This window comes from Macaca mulatta, chromosome 6 (genome assembly GCF_049350105.2).
Source record: "Macaca mulatta isolate MMU2019108-1 chromosome 6, T2T-MMU8v2.0, whole genome shotgun sequence".
Lineage (NCBI taxonomy): Eukaryota > Metazoa > Chordata > Mammalia > Primates > Cercopithecidae > Macaca > Macaca mulatta.
Window position 1 is genome coordinate 148401697 of NC_133411.1, and position 15322 is coordinate 148417018.

Below are 15322 nucleotides of genomic sequence, written 5' to 3' on the forward strand. Positions count from 1 at the left end.
CTCTTTCTTGGCTTGATCTTGGCTCACTGACGTGAACCACCGTGCCCAACTAAATTTTATTTTTTTCTTCATATAGGAGTAACATATGTTCACTGTAAAACATTTGACATTTCAGAAATGTATGGCTTAGAAAGCAAAAGTCCTTCATAATCTCCCCTCAGATTACCACCAAATACAGATGTTATTCTATGCATATGCCACATAGATCATCTATATTATATAGTCTCTACACACTATTGGAAACACTACATATCAGGTTATACTATACGTCTTACTCGCTGCTGAAGCCATTAGATTTTGAATTCGGTGTCCTTGTCTCCCTAGTGTGAAAAAGCTGGTCCCTTTTAGGTTACAGGCTGTGAGAACTGCCAGGTCCTCAAAAATAGGGAGGTTATTCAGCTGTCTACACTACCCTGCCACCCATTCTGCCTCACTGTCCTTAAACTCTCCTTCTATTTCTCCAGGACAACCCTCCTGGCCTTGTAATCTCTAAGAGTCCCACACTCCTCTGAAACTCCAAGTACTTTTCTTTCTTTGTTTTCTGTTTTTTCCCTCCCCTCCCCTCCCCTCCCCTTCAAATAACGTCCCCCAAAAATGACAGATTTTGTAGATAACTCATATATGCATGGCCTCTCATTCAAGTGTTCCTCGTTTTCCCACCTCCTCTCCAAGATATAGAGGAAGGTTGGGGGACTGTCTGTGGATTGAACCGCCAGACTGTTTGTTTTTCAGACAGCCCCCAAGATTGCCACATGGAGTGTGGGCTGAGCCTGCAGGAAACGATCCATCCTCTGCTGATGTACTGTCATCCCAGCCACAAGATCACAGGAAAAGGAGTGATTGAAGCCTCTGGGAACCCGAAACCCCAGCTTCACAAGGACTGAGCTTGTAGATTTCCCTCATGGGCAAAAGGTTGGCTAGGACCAGTCTTTTATAATCCCTCTTTTCTCAGAAAAATCATCATCATCATCATCATGGCCATAATCAATATTTATTGAGCATTTCCTTCACACCCCGAACTTTATACACACCACTTGTTATTTAACCTCACAATCTATGAATATACTAACATTATCTCCATTTTACTAATGAGAAAAATCAGGTTTCAAGAAGTCAAGTAACTTGTCCAAACTTCACAGTATGGCCTAATAAATAGCAGAGTAGGGCTTGACCCACTGACTTCAAAGTCCTGGTTCTTTTTTTTTTTAGACGGCGTCTCGCTCTGTTACCCAGGCTGGAGTGCAGTGGTGCGATTTGGCTCACTGCAACCTCCGTCTCCCAGGTTCAAGTGATTCTTCTGCCTCAGCCTCCCGAGTAGCTGGGATTACAGGCGCGCGCCACCATGCCTGGCTAATTTTTTGTATTTTTAGTAGAGGCGGGGTTTTGCCATGTTGGTCAGGCTGGTCTCGAACTCCCGACATCATGATCCGCCCACCTCTGCCTCCGAAAGTGCTGGGTTACAGGCATCAGCCACCATGCCCGGCTTTAAAAGCCCTGGTTCTAAACCACTATATCATTGTACTACACTGGTCTCAGCACCACTGAAGTCAGTATGGGAAAAAACACAAGTGTGCACACCATCTCATTCTCCTTTTAGAATATTTCACTGGGTGGGGGGCGGGGGCGGCGGGCGTAGTGGCTCACACCTGTAATCCCAGCACTTTGGGAGGCTGAGGCTGGTGGATTGCCTGAGGTCAGGAGTTTGAGACCAGCCTGGCTAACACAGTGAAATACAAAAAATTAGCTGGGTGTGGTGGTGGGTGCCTGTAATCCCAGCTACTCGGGAGGCTAAGGCAGGAGAATTGCTTGAACCCGGGAAGCAGAGGTTGCAGTGAGCCAAGATCGTGCCATTGCACTCCAGCCTGGGCAACAAGAGCGAAACTCCATCTCAAAAAAAAGAAAAAGAAAAAGAAAAAAAAGAATATTTCGCCAGGGGAACTCCACACTTGCACAATATCTTATCCAAGGACAGAAGAGGGACAATATTTCTCCTTCCTACTGAATTTTGAACCCCTTTGCACTGAGTGTAGACTGTAGTCCTGTGGCATACCATGGAGTGTGTGTGTGTGTGTATGTGTGTGTGTGTTTTAAGGGAGCTACTGTCTTACCCAAAACCTGTGACTATAAAGTGTTTTTTCCTGAATTGCTCATTATTCAGCCAGTCATTCATGAATTCATTCAACAAGTGTCTCTGAGATGCCAGGCACTGGGGATTAAAAGAGGAACAATAGAGACAAGATCTCTGCCCTCCAGAAACTGACAGTCTATTGAATGAGATAGTTGTCCAACAATTACAATCGAGTGTGACCAATCTCTGGTGACAGGACTCTAACCTAGAGGCATCTGCCTAATCTGGGGTGAATGGTTAGGGAAAACTTCCAAAAAGAGGTGACTTTTAGGCTATAAAACCAGACTGCTAACAAACATAAGAAAGTGTTACAGGAAGTAAGTGGCAAAGCTAGTGTCATTTTTTTACTTAGCAACTTCAGTGAAGTGGGGCATGGATATGGCGCCAAATCCCAACAATAGAATAAATGCTGGTAAGCAGAACACATCCCAAATCTAATTACATTAATGAGAGAGAACAACAGTACAAAAGGAATGTAAAGTCAAGTATAATTCCTTGGACAAACCACTGTTCCCACTTTTGGCCATGAAAAAATGAGTTACTACAAACTCACAAAGCTTACCTTTCCAAATAAATAGATTAGCCTCTAATAGATAACCTCTAATAGCTAACTTCTTCTTTTTTTTTTTTTTTAAGACGGAGTCTCACTCTGTTGCCCAGGCTGGAGTGCAGTGGCATGATCTCGGCTCACTGCAGCCTCCCCCTCCTGGGTTCAAGCAATTCTCCTGCCTCAGCCTCCCGCGCAGCTGGGATTACAGGCATTCGCCACCACACCCGGCTAATTTGTTTTTTTTTTTTTTTTTTGTATTTTTATTTATTTATTTTTTTTTTTTGAGACTTTGGCTCTGTCGCCCAGGCTGGAGTGCAGTGGCCGGATCTCAGCTCACTGCAAGCTCCGCCTCCCGGGTTTACGCCATTCTCCTGCCTCAGCCTCCCGAGTAGCTGGGACCACAGGCGCCCGCCACTTCGCCCGGCTAGTTTTTTGTATTTTTTAGTAGAGATGGGGTTTCACCGTGTTAGCCAGGATGGTCTCGATCTCCTGACCTTGTGATCCGCCCGTCTCGGCCTCCCAAAGTGCTGGGATTACAGGCTTGAGCCACCGCGCCCGGCCTTTTTTTTGTATTTTTAGTAGAGATGGGGTTTTGCCATGTTGGCCAGGCTGGTCTCGAACTCCTCAGGTGATCCGCCTGCCTCAGCCTCCCAAAGTGCTGGGATTACAGGCATGAACCACTGCGCCCAGCCTCTAATAGCTAACTTCTTTTTTTGTATTTCTTTCTATTTTTTGAGATGGAGTTTTGCTCTTGTTGCCCAGGCTAGAGTGCAATGGTGAGATATTGGCTCACCGCAAACCTCTGCCTCCCGGGTTCAAGCGATTCTCCTGCCTCAGCCTCCCAAGTAGCTGTGATTACAGGCATATGCCAACACACCCGGCTAATTTTTTTTTTTTTTTTTTTTTTTTTTTTTTGAGACGGAGTTTCGCTCTTGTTGCCCAGGCTGAAGTGCAAGGCACGATCTTGGCTCACTGCAACCTCCGTCTCCCAGGTTCAAGTGATTCTCCTTCCTCAGCCTCCCGAGAAGCTGGGATTACAGGCATGCGCCACCATGCCCAGCTAATTTTGTATTTTTAGTAGAGACAGGGTTTCACCATGTTGGTCAGGCTGGTCTTGAACTCCTGACCTCAGGTGATCCACCTGCCTCGGCCTCCCAAAGTGCTGGGACTACAGGCATGAGCCACCACACCTGGCCTCTAATTTTGTATTTTTAGTAGAGACCAGGTTTCTCCATGTTGGTCAGGCTGGTCTGGAACTCCTGACCTCAGGTGATCCGCCCACCTTGGCCTTCCAAAGTACTGGGATTACAGGCAGGAGCCACCGCTCCTGGCCTCTAATAGCTAACTTCTAATAGTGGTATCATCTTACAGAGTCTAGAATGTCTTGGGACAATCTTACATTTTAAAACTGTACCTTAGGAAATACCAGAAAAAGGGATCATACTGATGCAGCTAGGAAATCAATAACAGGTTATTCAATACTCCTTCATCAGCCATTCTCATAAAACACAATGAGCTCTCCTATAGGGTTGCTGAGATCCAGAAACAGGGAGTTCCCAAACTGCTTGGGCTGTACTCTCTATTCAGTAGTACTTTTCACCACAGCAGGCATCTGCCTATTTATATTAATGAGACTGTCTTCCTTATCATTTAATCTCCAGCTGTATGACAGCTGTCAGCTGTGGGAACACCTTTGCCAAGGGAAAGCCTCTAAATACTAAAATGTTTGCAGCACTAGGTTAACAACCAAGAGGGGAGATCAAACTCCAGGAACATAGTGTGTTTGCAATTTCAGTAAGATAACAGAAGGTAAACCAGGGCCTGTATGATCCACGTGGGGTGAGTGGGAAGAAAAAGGACCCCAAGGCGAAATCAATTATGTAAGATCTGAAAATTCTTCACACTCTTTAAAAATTTATGATATTGTTTCTATACATATATCCAATTTACATATAATAAATCTTTAATGTTTGGTTCCATGAGTTTTTTACTTATTTAAATTTTTTGATATGGAGTCTTACTCTGTCATCCAGGCTGGGGTGCAGTGGTGTGATCTCGGCTCACTGCAACCTCTGCCTCCTGGGTTCAAGCGATTCTCGTGCCTCAGCCTCCTGAGTAGCTGGGATTACAGGCGCCCGCCACCACGCCTGGCTAATTTTTGTATTTTCAGTAGAGACGGGGTTTCACCATGTTGGCCAGGCTCGTCTTGAACTTCTGACCTCAGGTGATCTGCCCACCTCAGCCTCCCAGAGTGCTGGGATTATAGGCATGAGTCACCGCGCCCCGCCAAGGTTCCGTGAATTTTGACAATTGTATAAACTTGTGTAACTTCCAACCAAAACAATAGACAGAACATTTCCATTACCCTAGAAAATTTCCTTGATTGCCTTTTTTTTTTTTTTTTTTTTTTTTTTTTAAAGGCTCATGCAGGCTGAGTAATACTGAGAATGGGGTCTCATTATGTTGCTTAGGCTGGCTTCAAACTCCTGGGCTCAGGTGATCCTCCCACCTCAGCCTCCTGAGTGGCTGGGACTACAGGCGCCCGCCACCACGCCCGGCTAATTTTTTGTATTTTTAGTAGAGACGGAGTTTCACCGTGTTAGCCAGGATGGTCTCGATCTCCTGTCCTTGTGATCAGCCCGCCTCGGCCTCCTAAAGTGTTGGGATTACAGGTGTGAGCCACCGCGCCCGGCCAAAAATTAGTTTTGTGTTTTTGAACTTCATATAAATGGAATCATACAGCCCATATTGTGTTTTTCTTTTCCTTATCATTTTGAGATTCACCCACGTTGTTGAGTGCATCAATAGTTTGACCTGTTGTTGTTGGTGTTGAGTAGTGTTCCATTGTTTGAATGTGTCATAATGTGTTACTCCATCCTCCTGTGGATGGATATTTGGGCTGTCTCCAGTTTTGTACTATATTCAAAAAAGGCTGCTATAAATATTTGTGTACAAGTCTTTTTGGGGACATATATTTTCATTTTTCTTGCTTACCAAAGAGTAGAACTGCTGCGTCATATGGTAGATGCATGTTTAACTTAATAAGAAATCACCAGTTTTCCTAACTGATTATACCATTTTACACCCCCACTTGCAATGTATGAGTTCCAATTGCTGTACATCCTTGTCACCACTTACTTCCATCAATGTTTTTAATTTTAACCATTCTAGTGGGTATGAAATGGTATCTCATCGTGATTTTTTTTTTTTTTTTTTAAGGCTAGTCAGGTGAATCAGTGGGAATGGAGAAGGGACAAAGAAATCTGTAACTGGTTGTGATCAATTAGTTGTAAACACCACATCATTCATACTAGCCTGTCATTGTGACTTTAACTTGCATTTTCTTTTCTATTTTTTTTTTTTTGAGACAGGGTCTCACTCTGTCACCCAGGCTGGAATGCAGTGGCACAATCTCGGCTAACTGCAACTCCTGCCTCCCGGGTTCAAGCGATTCTCCTGCCTCAGCCCCTGAAGTAGCTGGGACTACAGGCACATGCTACCACACCTGGCTAATTTTGTATTTTTTGTAGAGGCTGGGTTTCACTGCCCAGGCTGGTCTTGAACTCCTGAGGTCAAGTGATCCACCCACCTCAGCCTCCCAAAGTGCTGGATTACAGGTGTGAGCCACTGTGCCCAGCCAACTTTTATTTCTGTTTTGAGACTGAGTTTCGCTTTTGTTGGCCAGGCTGGAGTGCCGTGGTGCAATCTTGGCTCACTGCAACCTCTGTCTCCCAGGTTCAAGTGATTTTCCTGCCTCAGCCTCCCAAGTAGCTGGAATTAAAGGCATGCACCACCACGCCTGGCTAATTTTGTATTTTTTTTTAGTAGACACAGGTTTCACCATGTTGGCCAGGCTGGTCTTGGACTCCTAACCTCAGGTGATTCACCAGCTTCAGCTTCCCAAAGTGCTGAACCTTGATATGAAAATTTGGTGAAGATATTACAAAAAAAGAAAATTATAAATCAATATCCCAGCTGGGTGCAGTGGCTCACACCTGCAATCCCAGCAATTTGGGAGGCTGAGGCGGGCAGATCACCTGCGGTCTGGAGTTCAAGACCAGCCTGGCCTACATGGTGAAACCCTGTCTCTACTAAAAAATACAAAAATTAGCCAAGCGTTGTGGTGCACACCTGTATCCCAGCTACTTGGGAGGCTGAGGCAGGAGAATCGCTTGAACTCGGAGGTGGACATTGCAGTGAGGTGGAGATCGCACCACTGTACTCCAGGCTGGGCAACAGAGTGAAAGTCTGTCTTAATAAACAAACAAATAAATAAATAAACCAATATCCCTCATGAACACAGATGCAAAAATGTGCATATCTGTTGAGGCTGCAGTTTCATTTCTAGGAGTTTATCCTAAAGCACTGTTAGAAGTGTTTAAAGATGAAGAGTCTGTTTATCAAGAAGAGTCATATGGATTTTTAAAGAAAAGGATCCTGTTTCTACAAAAAAATACATAAAAATTAGCCAGGCATGGTGGCTCCAGCTTGTAGTTCCAGCTACTCAGCAGGCTGAGGTGGGAAGATCACTTGAGCCAGGAGGTGGAGGCTGATGTGTACCACTGCACTCCAGCCTGAGGGAGAGACAGGGACCCCATCTCAAGAAAAGAAAAAAGAAAAAAGACGAACTATAGGATATCTAGGATATTTACCACAGCATTATTTTAATAGTAAAAATGGGAAACAAATGTTCCCCAAAATGTGACCAGTTAAATAAATATAGTACATTTATATGCTAGAATATGCAGCTATTGAAACAGGAAAATTAACAATATATTGTTTATTTTCAAGGTAGATTACCAAACAGTATTATGCAATGACCCCACATTTTTCAAAGAAAAATATGTATTGATATTTATATGTAAGGGAAAAAAAGACTAGAAGGACATTAACCAAATGTCAAAAGTGGTAAATTATTGGATGATGAGAGCGTGGGTGACTTTTATTTCCGTCCTTTACTTATAGGTATGTCTAGGTATGTCTTGCAACAAATGTATATTGCTTTTTTTTTTTTAAAGAGAGGATCTTGCTCTGTCACCACAGCTGAGGTGCAGTGGTGCCATTACAGCTCACTGCAGTTTTGACCACCCAGGCTCAAGCTATCCTCCCCACCTCAGCCTCCCAAGTAGCTGGGACCACAGGTGCATGCTGCCATGCCTGGCTAATTTTTACAATCTTCTGTAGAGATGAGGTCCCACTAGGTTGCCCAGGCTGGTCTGGAACTCCTGAGTTCAAGTGATCTTCCCACCTCAGCCTCCCAAAGTACTGAGATTACAGGTGTGTCCAGCAGCTTTTCTAATATAAAAGTTATTACTGAGAATAAAAAAAAAATCTGTCCAGTGGAGATGTCTGTACCCCTCCCATCACATTTCTTAGGAAGAAAATATCTGGAGCTGTGAGATGTTCCACTTTACCCTCAACCTCAACCATACCCACCCTGAACCACTGGATACAATTTTCTCTCACTGGGTGCACAGTGGTTCTGTCCTAATGGTCCAACCTTCTCAGTAGGTGAGGCAGTCTGAGCTTTGCCACTCACCTGCTGTGTGGCTTTTGGCAAGATCCTTCCCTTAGTTGGGCTCCAGTTTTTTCTTCTCTATAAATTCAGGAGTTAGAATCAATGATCTGCAAGGTCCTTTCTGGACGTAGCGGAAAGGAGACATTTAGAATCAGAAAACGCCAGGGGTAGATTTCAGAATGTGGGCATTACCTCCCAGCAAAATATTCCTTACTATTTCCTGTGTAAGGCCTCCAGCAAGGTAATAAGCACCCTCCAGCCCTGGCTTGCTCCGTATCTTACACTAGTCATGGTGTAGGACTGGGCACAGGGTAGGTGCTCACTGATTTAGCTTTTTGTCTCCATCTCCTAAAAAACAATTCCACATATTCTAGGTTTGATTATCAGTGGACCCTCCTGATGGGTATCTGGAGCAGGAGGTTGGTTTTTGTTTTTGTTTTTTTTTTTTTTTTTTTGGAGATGGAGTTTTGCTCTTGTCGCCCAGGCTGGAGTGCAATAGTACGCTCTCGGCTCACTGTAACCTCTGCCTCCTGGGTTCAACCGATTCTCCTGCCTCAGCCTCCCTAGTAGCTGGGTTTACAGGCACCCACCACCACGCTCAGCTAATTTTTTTTTGAGACGGATTCTTGCTGTTGCCTAAGCTGGAGTGAACTGGCGTGAACTCGGCTCACCGCAACCTCCGCCTCCCGGGTTCAAGCAATTCTCCTGCCTCAGCCTCCCCAGTAGCTGTGACTACAGGAACCTATCACCATGCCCCGCTAATTTTTGTATTTTTAGTAAATAAGGGGTTTCACTATGTTGGCCAGGCTGGTCTCGAATTCCTGACCTCGTGATCCGCCTGCCTTGGCCTCCCAAAGTGCTGGGATTACAGGCGTGAGCCACTATGCCCGGCCTAATTTTTGTATTTTTAGTAGAGATGGGGTTTCACCATGTTGGCCAGGCTGGTCTTGAACTCCTGACCTTAAATGATGAGCCATCCTTAGCCTCCTAGCATGCTGAGATTACAAGCGTGAGCCACCACGCCCAGCCGGTTGGTTTTAACTATTTGGGGCACATATTGTGATTTTTTTTCTGACGCAGCTGGTACAGCGCTTGCCTGTAACAATTTGCAATTCACTAAGCTAAGCAAGGTCTGGGCACCTCCAAGGCAGACATGCCAGTGGCTGAAGAGAACACAACATTCAAATCCTCTCCATCTGGGGCCTTGGTCCGGAAGGCCAATCTCATGGCAAGTCGAACGGCTTTGAGACATCGGGCGGGTGCCCGAGCTGCAGCTGCGCGGCCTCTGGAAAGAGATCTGCTAAGTACCAGGACTTCAGAAGAGCTGTGTGACTTTGGTCAAGTCCCTTCCTCCTTCAGGAACGTTGCAGTGGGCCTAAGTGCCTCCTCCCGGAACTGGTACGGGGACGGTCGTGCGATTTTGACAACATTTGCCTTTTAATGTTTATTGATCTTTTGTGACACGCGCGTGGGTTCCCATCAGCAAGGAAGTCAACGGTAGCGGCGCGGGAGCCTGCAGAACTCGCGCTCTGGCTCTCGCGGGATCTCCGCCCAGGGCCTCGCAGCATCACCCGCTCCGCCGCCGTGGCGGCGGCGGCGGCGGCGGCGGCGGTGCGTAGCTTACTCACAGGGGCGGCCCGTATCCCTCCGCCGCCGGCGCGGCTCGGCCCTCCCTCCCCTAGCCCGCCAATCCCCGCGCCTCCCGACCTGCCCCTCGGTCGGGCCCACCCCGTGCTCCGACGGCCCCACCCCGGCGGCGCCGCCCGCCCGCCCGCGCGTCCCTCGGTCCACCTGCAGCAGGCAGGAAGGCAGGCAGTCCCTCCGACTGTCCGGCCGAGAGACGCCGGCCGAGCTTGGGCTTTTGCTTTCTGGCGGAGGGATCCGCGGCGGCTGACTAGGAGGCGCTGATCCTGGGAGGAAGAGGCAGCTACGGCGGCGGCGGCGGCGGCGGCGGCGGCTAGGGCGGCGGCGAATAAAGGGGCCGCCGCCGGGTGATGCGGTGACCGCTGCGGCAGGCCCAGGAGCTGAGTGGGCCCCGGCCCTCAGCCCGTGCCGCCAGACCCGCTCTCCTCAACTCTCCATCTTCTCCGGCAGACCGCGATCGCCGAGGCGGCCTCAGGCTCCCTAGCCCCTTCCCCGTCCCTTCCCCGCCCCCGTCCCCGCCCCGGGGGCCGCCGCCACCCGCCTCCCACCATGGCTCTGAAGAGAATCCACAAGGTAAGCGGCCGGAGGTTGGCTGCGGGGCTGACCAGCTGAGCAGGCTGCGGCCTGCACTTCCCGCCGTAGTCTCCGTCGGCCTCGCGGCCTCCTTGGATCCCGCTGCCGGTGCTGGCCCCGCTGGGCGGCCTCCATACCCCACTCCCAGTGATGGCGCCCGCGGAGGCCCCGGCGCGCAGCCCGCGCTTAGGCCGGAGGTGCTCTGGCGGTCTTAGCGTTCCTCCCTGTCTGCCCTTTCAGGCCCGCATGGTGTGGGCTCTTAGGGCTTCTCTCCAGTCTGGGACTGCCGCTGCACTTGAGGGCCATTGTCCGGCCAGGATGGCGGGGTTGGGGCCGTGGGGGGCGCTGGGGCGTTGGGCGGACCCTTCGACAGAGGTCGAAAGGGCTGCTCGCCCCATTTCTGTTCCCTCCTCCCACACCTGCCCTAGCTCCCTCCACAAAACCGCCTGAGCTCGGGCTGACGGAGGAAGTCGTTTTGCCCGATCCACAAGTATCTCTTGAGTTCACTTACCTCTTGGGTGGCAGCACACATCGGTCCACCCTGCTTGTTCAGAAACTGTTAAGAGTTGGAAGTTCAGAAGAAAAAAAAAAGGTGACTTATGAGGGAGGAGGGAAGTAGAGGGAGAATCATTTTATTCTTTGAGGTTGCTATATGTAGTTAGAAACTAACACTTCCGTTTTGCAGGATTGGATTTAATAGAAAAGCTGTACATTGGCAAAGGTAGAGGTAGAAACCTGAACATTGAAAAAACCACCAGAGAAATTACACAAAAGTTCCTTTCACAGTCTCTTCGCAAAATGGGCTTGACGCTATTAAGTGATACGTTTACGGAGACTGTTAACTGGGAAGGGATTTTACTAGATTTTGTATTAAAAAGGATTTCTTTGCTCTTTAAAGTGAAGGATTATTTAGTTATCGATAAGGAGGTTTTCCTAATAATACATCTAGAGTATAAGATTGGCTTAAAATTTAGTTTTTTTCCCTTTCTGACGTTGTAACCTGTTAGTGCCACTTTCATGTTTTTTTCCTTAGAAGTAGGGAGGCACCACTATTAATTTCTGTTCGGTGTTTCACCTGGCTACTCAGATTGGCTACATTAAACCGGTAGCTACTTTTTTCTTCAGTACATCTTTTTCCTTTTTGTGGAGAATGGGATCTTGCCATGTTGTCCAGGCTGGTGTCGAACTCCTGGGCTCAAGCTAGCCTTCCACCTCTGCCTCCTTTAAGTGTTGGGATTACAGGCATCAATCAGCCACTGCACACGGCCTATACCTGTAGCTACTTAGTGAGAAGTAGGTACTGGGGTTATCCATTCAGGATGATGGGATGGGTGTGCAAGAGGAAGAGAACCAGTTTTCACCTTGTCTTAAACTAAGAATACAGATTGATGATTTAAATACCTCAGCTCAGCGGTTGGTCATAATTTCATTTTTGCTCAGACTTAGCGTGGAATCAGTCCCATTGGTTACTATAATTAGGTTAGCTCCTTAACTTCTTTTGACTTCGATTTCTAACAAATGAAGAAGGGCAGATTTTAGACAATAAATCTTGTACTAAAATGAAATGGTATTTGTTAAATACCATAAAGAAGCTTGAACCTTAAGCAAAGATGTCTTAACCATTTAAGGGTCAGGAGCACACAGGAATAGTCATCCAAATAAAATGTATACATATGTATTTTTAAGGCATTTAGGAATTGCTAGGTCCTTATAGAATCTAATTGGGAAGTTATCAAATACTTGTAGAAGATTGTGCTCTTATTTTAAAACCTGAGGAAGAGCAAGTGGGTATAATGTGTGATAATTTACAGATAAAGAAATGTAGACTTTAATCTCTACATTGATTTATGTGTGTAATGGACTTATTCAGAGAGGGAAATATCTCTTCGACATAAAACATACATTTTAATTAATACTTGCCCTGGTAATATGGTTTCTTATGAGTTGCTACATATTTTCTAGAATAGATTTTCCCTAAAATATGCCTTTGTAAGATTTTTTAATAACATCAAGTTTAGAAATAATTTGAACTTTTTTTGGGGACAGAGTTTCACTCTTGTTGCCCAGGCTGGAGTGCAATGGCATGATCTTGGCTCACCGCAACCTCCACCTCCTGGGTTCAAGTGATACTTCTGCCTCAGCCTCCTGAGTAGCTGGGATTACAGGCACGCACCACCATACCCATCTAATTTTTGTATTTTTAGTAGAAACGGGGTTTCACCGTGTTGGCCAGGCTGGTCTCCAGCTCCTGACCTCCGGTGATCCACCTGCCTCAGCCTCCCAAAGTGTTGAGATTACAGGCGTGAGCTGTCTTGCCTGGCCTAAACCTTTTTTTTTTTTTTGAGACAGAGTCTCCCTCTGTTGCCCAGGCTGGAGTGCAGTGGTGCTATCCTGACTCACTGCAACTTCCGCTTCCCGGGTTCAAGAGATTCTCCTGCCTCAGCCTCCGGAGTAGCTGGGATTACAGGCACCCTGCCGCCATGCCCAGCTAATTTTTGTATTTTTAGTAGAGACGGGGTTTCACCATGTTGGCCAGACTGGTCTTGAACTCCTGACCTCAAGTGATTACTCCTGACCTCAAGTGATCTGCCCACTTTGGCCTTTCAAAGTGCCGGGATTGGGCCGGGCGTGGTGGCTCACGCCTGTAATCCCAGCACTTTGGGAGGCCGAGGCGGGCGGATCACAAGGTCAGGAGATCGAGACCACGGTGAAACCCCGTCTCTACTAAAAATACAAAAAATTAGCCGGGCGCTGTTGTGGGCGCCTGTAGTCCCAGCTACTCGGGAGGCTAAGGCAGGAGAATGGCGTGAACCCGGGAGGCGGAGCTTGCAGTGAGCCGAGATCGCGCCACTGCACTCCAGCCTGGGCTGGGCGACAGAGCGAGACTCCGTCTCAAAAAAAAAAAAACAAAAAACAAAGTGCCGGGATTACAGGTGTGAGCCACCTCATCTGGCCCAGCCTGAACTTTTAAAATTCAATATTAGCCATTTTCCCCTGGTTTATACCCCTAGAGCTCTTCACAAAGAATGGCTTGACTTCTCTGAGACTGCTGATGATAAGAAAAATGAAATTTATTTTGATATACCAGTCAAAAAGATTGTGAAAACAAAATGGAGATGAATTTTTTTTTCCAAACTCTTTGTACCACAATGTTAAGTTGAATAGCAGACTTACTAGGCATGGACAAGATCAGTTCTATCTTATCTTCAGTCCTAGTAATGTGTCTGCAGTGGAATCCCCCATTGCTTGGCTTCAATAATTGATCTTGATCTTGAACCTTCCCAATTATTCCCTGAAAAAAAATAATTCTACTTAAATACCTTCTTGACTTATATGTCATGAGTTGCTGCATCTGGGTTCTAATGAAATTTTTCTGGCCGGGCGTGGTGGCTCAAGCCTGTAATCCCAGCACTTTGGGAGGCCGAGACGGGTGGATCACGAGGTCAGGAGATTGAGACCATCCTGGTGAACACAGTGAAACCCCGTCTCTACTAAAACTACAAAAAACTAGCCGGGCGAGGTGGCGGGCGCCTGTAGTCCCAGCTACTCGGGAGGCTGAGGCAGGAGAATGGAGTGAACCCGGGAGGCGGAGCTTGCAGTGAGCTGAGATCCGGCCACTGCACTCCAGCCTGGGCGACAGAGCAAGACTCCGTCTCAAAAAAAAAAAAAAAAAAAAAATTCTAAGAAAAACTACATTTGACATGTGACATCTTCAGGAATTCAGTATCTTGTTTCTTTGACAGAGGGACACTATTCATGTCTGTGAATTTGGCAGTCTTTGAAATGCCATGTCTTTTTTGGAAAAAGCTTCTGATGGACTTTATTTTGATATACATCTTAAGGTCCCCTGACCTATGCTATAAAAGAGCATAGCAAAGAGGGTCATTATGAACATTGTGTGTAGTTCTGGGCAGGGATTGGGATCCTTTGGGATTGTTGGTATCTACACCACATGGCCCCACCCTGCTATGTTTTGAGGTTTTCTGCTGACTTTTTAGGTCTTCAGCTTTGATTTTGATGCTTTGAGTGCCTGCCTCTAGCAGCACCACCCCCAGCCCTTTTCCAGTTGGCTGCATCTCATCTGTTGTGGGCTAAGAAACCAGATCACAGAGCTTATTAAAATTGTGTCTAAATTAAGATCCAGTAGGCTCTTGACTGAAGAGGGCTTCATGTGCTCCGTGAACTGTGTGGTTTCCTTGGCTGATCAGAGACCTTTTTGACTTGCATCCTGTTTTTCTTCTTTACTTTTGCTATACAGATGTAGGAGGCTTTTTGGTGCTCTTAGAGTGCTGTAATGTTGAAGTATTTGGTTAGTTTCTCTATTCTTGGGAAGGGTAAAAGGCTAAATATCTTGATTCTTTGAGGAGTTGGAAGACTGACCAGAGTTGGATACTAAAAGCTTTTCTTAACAGTAATAGTGCATTGTACATTTTAATGGTGTCCTACTAGTAGCAGGTAACGTTTAGTATACATAGCTTTCAAACAAAGTAATGCCAGGATTGTCACTTGATCTATTTCTGTGATAGAGATTTTTTTTTTCTTTTTTTTTGAGACAGAGTCTCACTCAGGCTGGAGTGCAGTGGCATGATCTCGGCTCACTATGAACTCTGGCTCCCAGGGTCAAGCAATTCTCTTGCCTCAGCCTCCCAAGTAGCTGAGATTACAGGCAGCCGCCACCATGCTCAGTTAATTTTGTATTTTTGGTAGAGACAGGGTTTCACCATGTTGGCCAGGCTGGTCAAACTCCTGACCTCAGGAGATCCGCCCATCTCGGCCTCCCAAAGTGTTGGGATTACAGGTGTAAGCCGCTGCACCCAGCCTATGGCTAGCTTCTTTTAAGGCATCTCAAGACAAAGTTCTCAATGAAATAAAGATATCAGGTCAGGCACGGTGGGCCATGCCTGTAATC

The 15322-nt window shown here is 46.7% G+C and overlaps 1 protein-coding gene and 1 long non-coding RNA gene across 7 annotated transcripts in view; one reads left to right on the plus strand and one right to left on the minus strand.

Annotated features, from left to right (window-relative positions):
- The first annotated feature begins 9757 nt into the window (after positions 1-9757).
- UBE2D2 (ubiquitin conjugating enzyme E2 D2) overlaps positions 9758-15322 on the plus strand; it is a 69321-nt gene continuing 63756 nt past the window's right edge. For 5 of the 6 annotated variants that reach the window (XM_077937100.1, XM_028850090.2, XM_015141015.3 and 2 more), the window contains exon 1: positions 9758-10413. Coding sequence is in view for 4 of the 6 variants with exons in the window: in XM_028850090.2 (XP_028705923.1) it covers positions 10390-10413 (24 nt within the window). In the remaining 2 variants the exon portion in view is untranslated. Of the gene's footprint in view, positions 10414-10841; positions 11006-15322 lie in introns of all 6 variants that reach the window. The other variant, XM_077937101.1, reaches the window with a different exon arrangement.
- On the minus strand, positions 9972-14958 carry LOC144329509 (uncharacterized). Its single transcript, XR_013394854.1, has 2 exons — positions 13895-14958; positions 9972-12598 (listed from the first exon to the last, which is right to left on the minus strand). It is a non-coding gene; the product is annotated as an uncharacterized LOC144329509 (long non-coding RNA).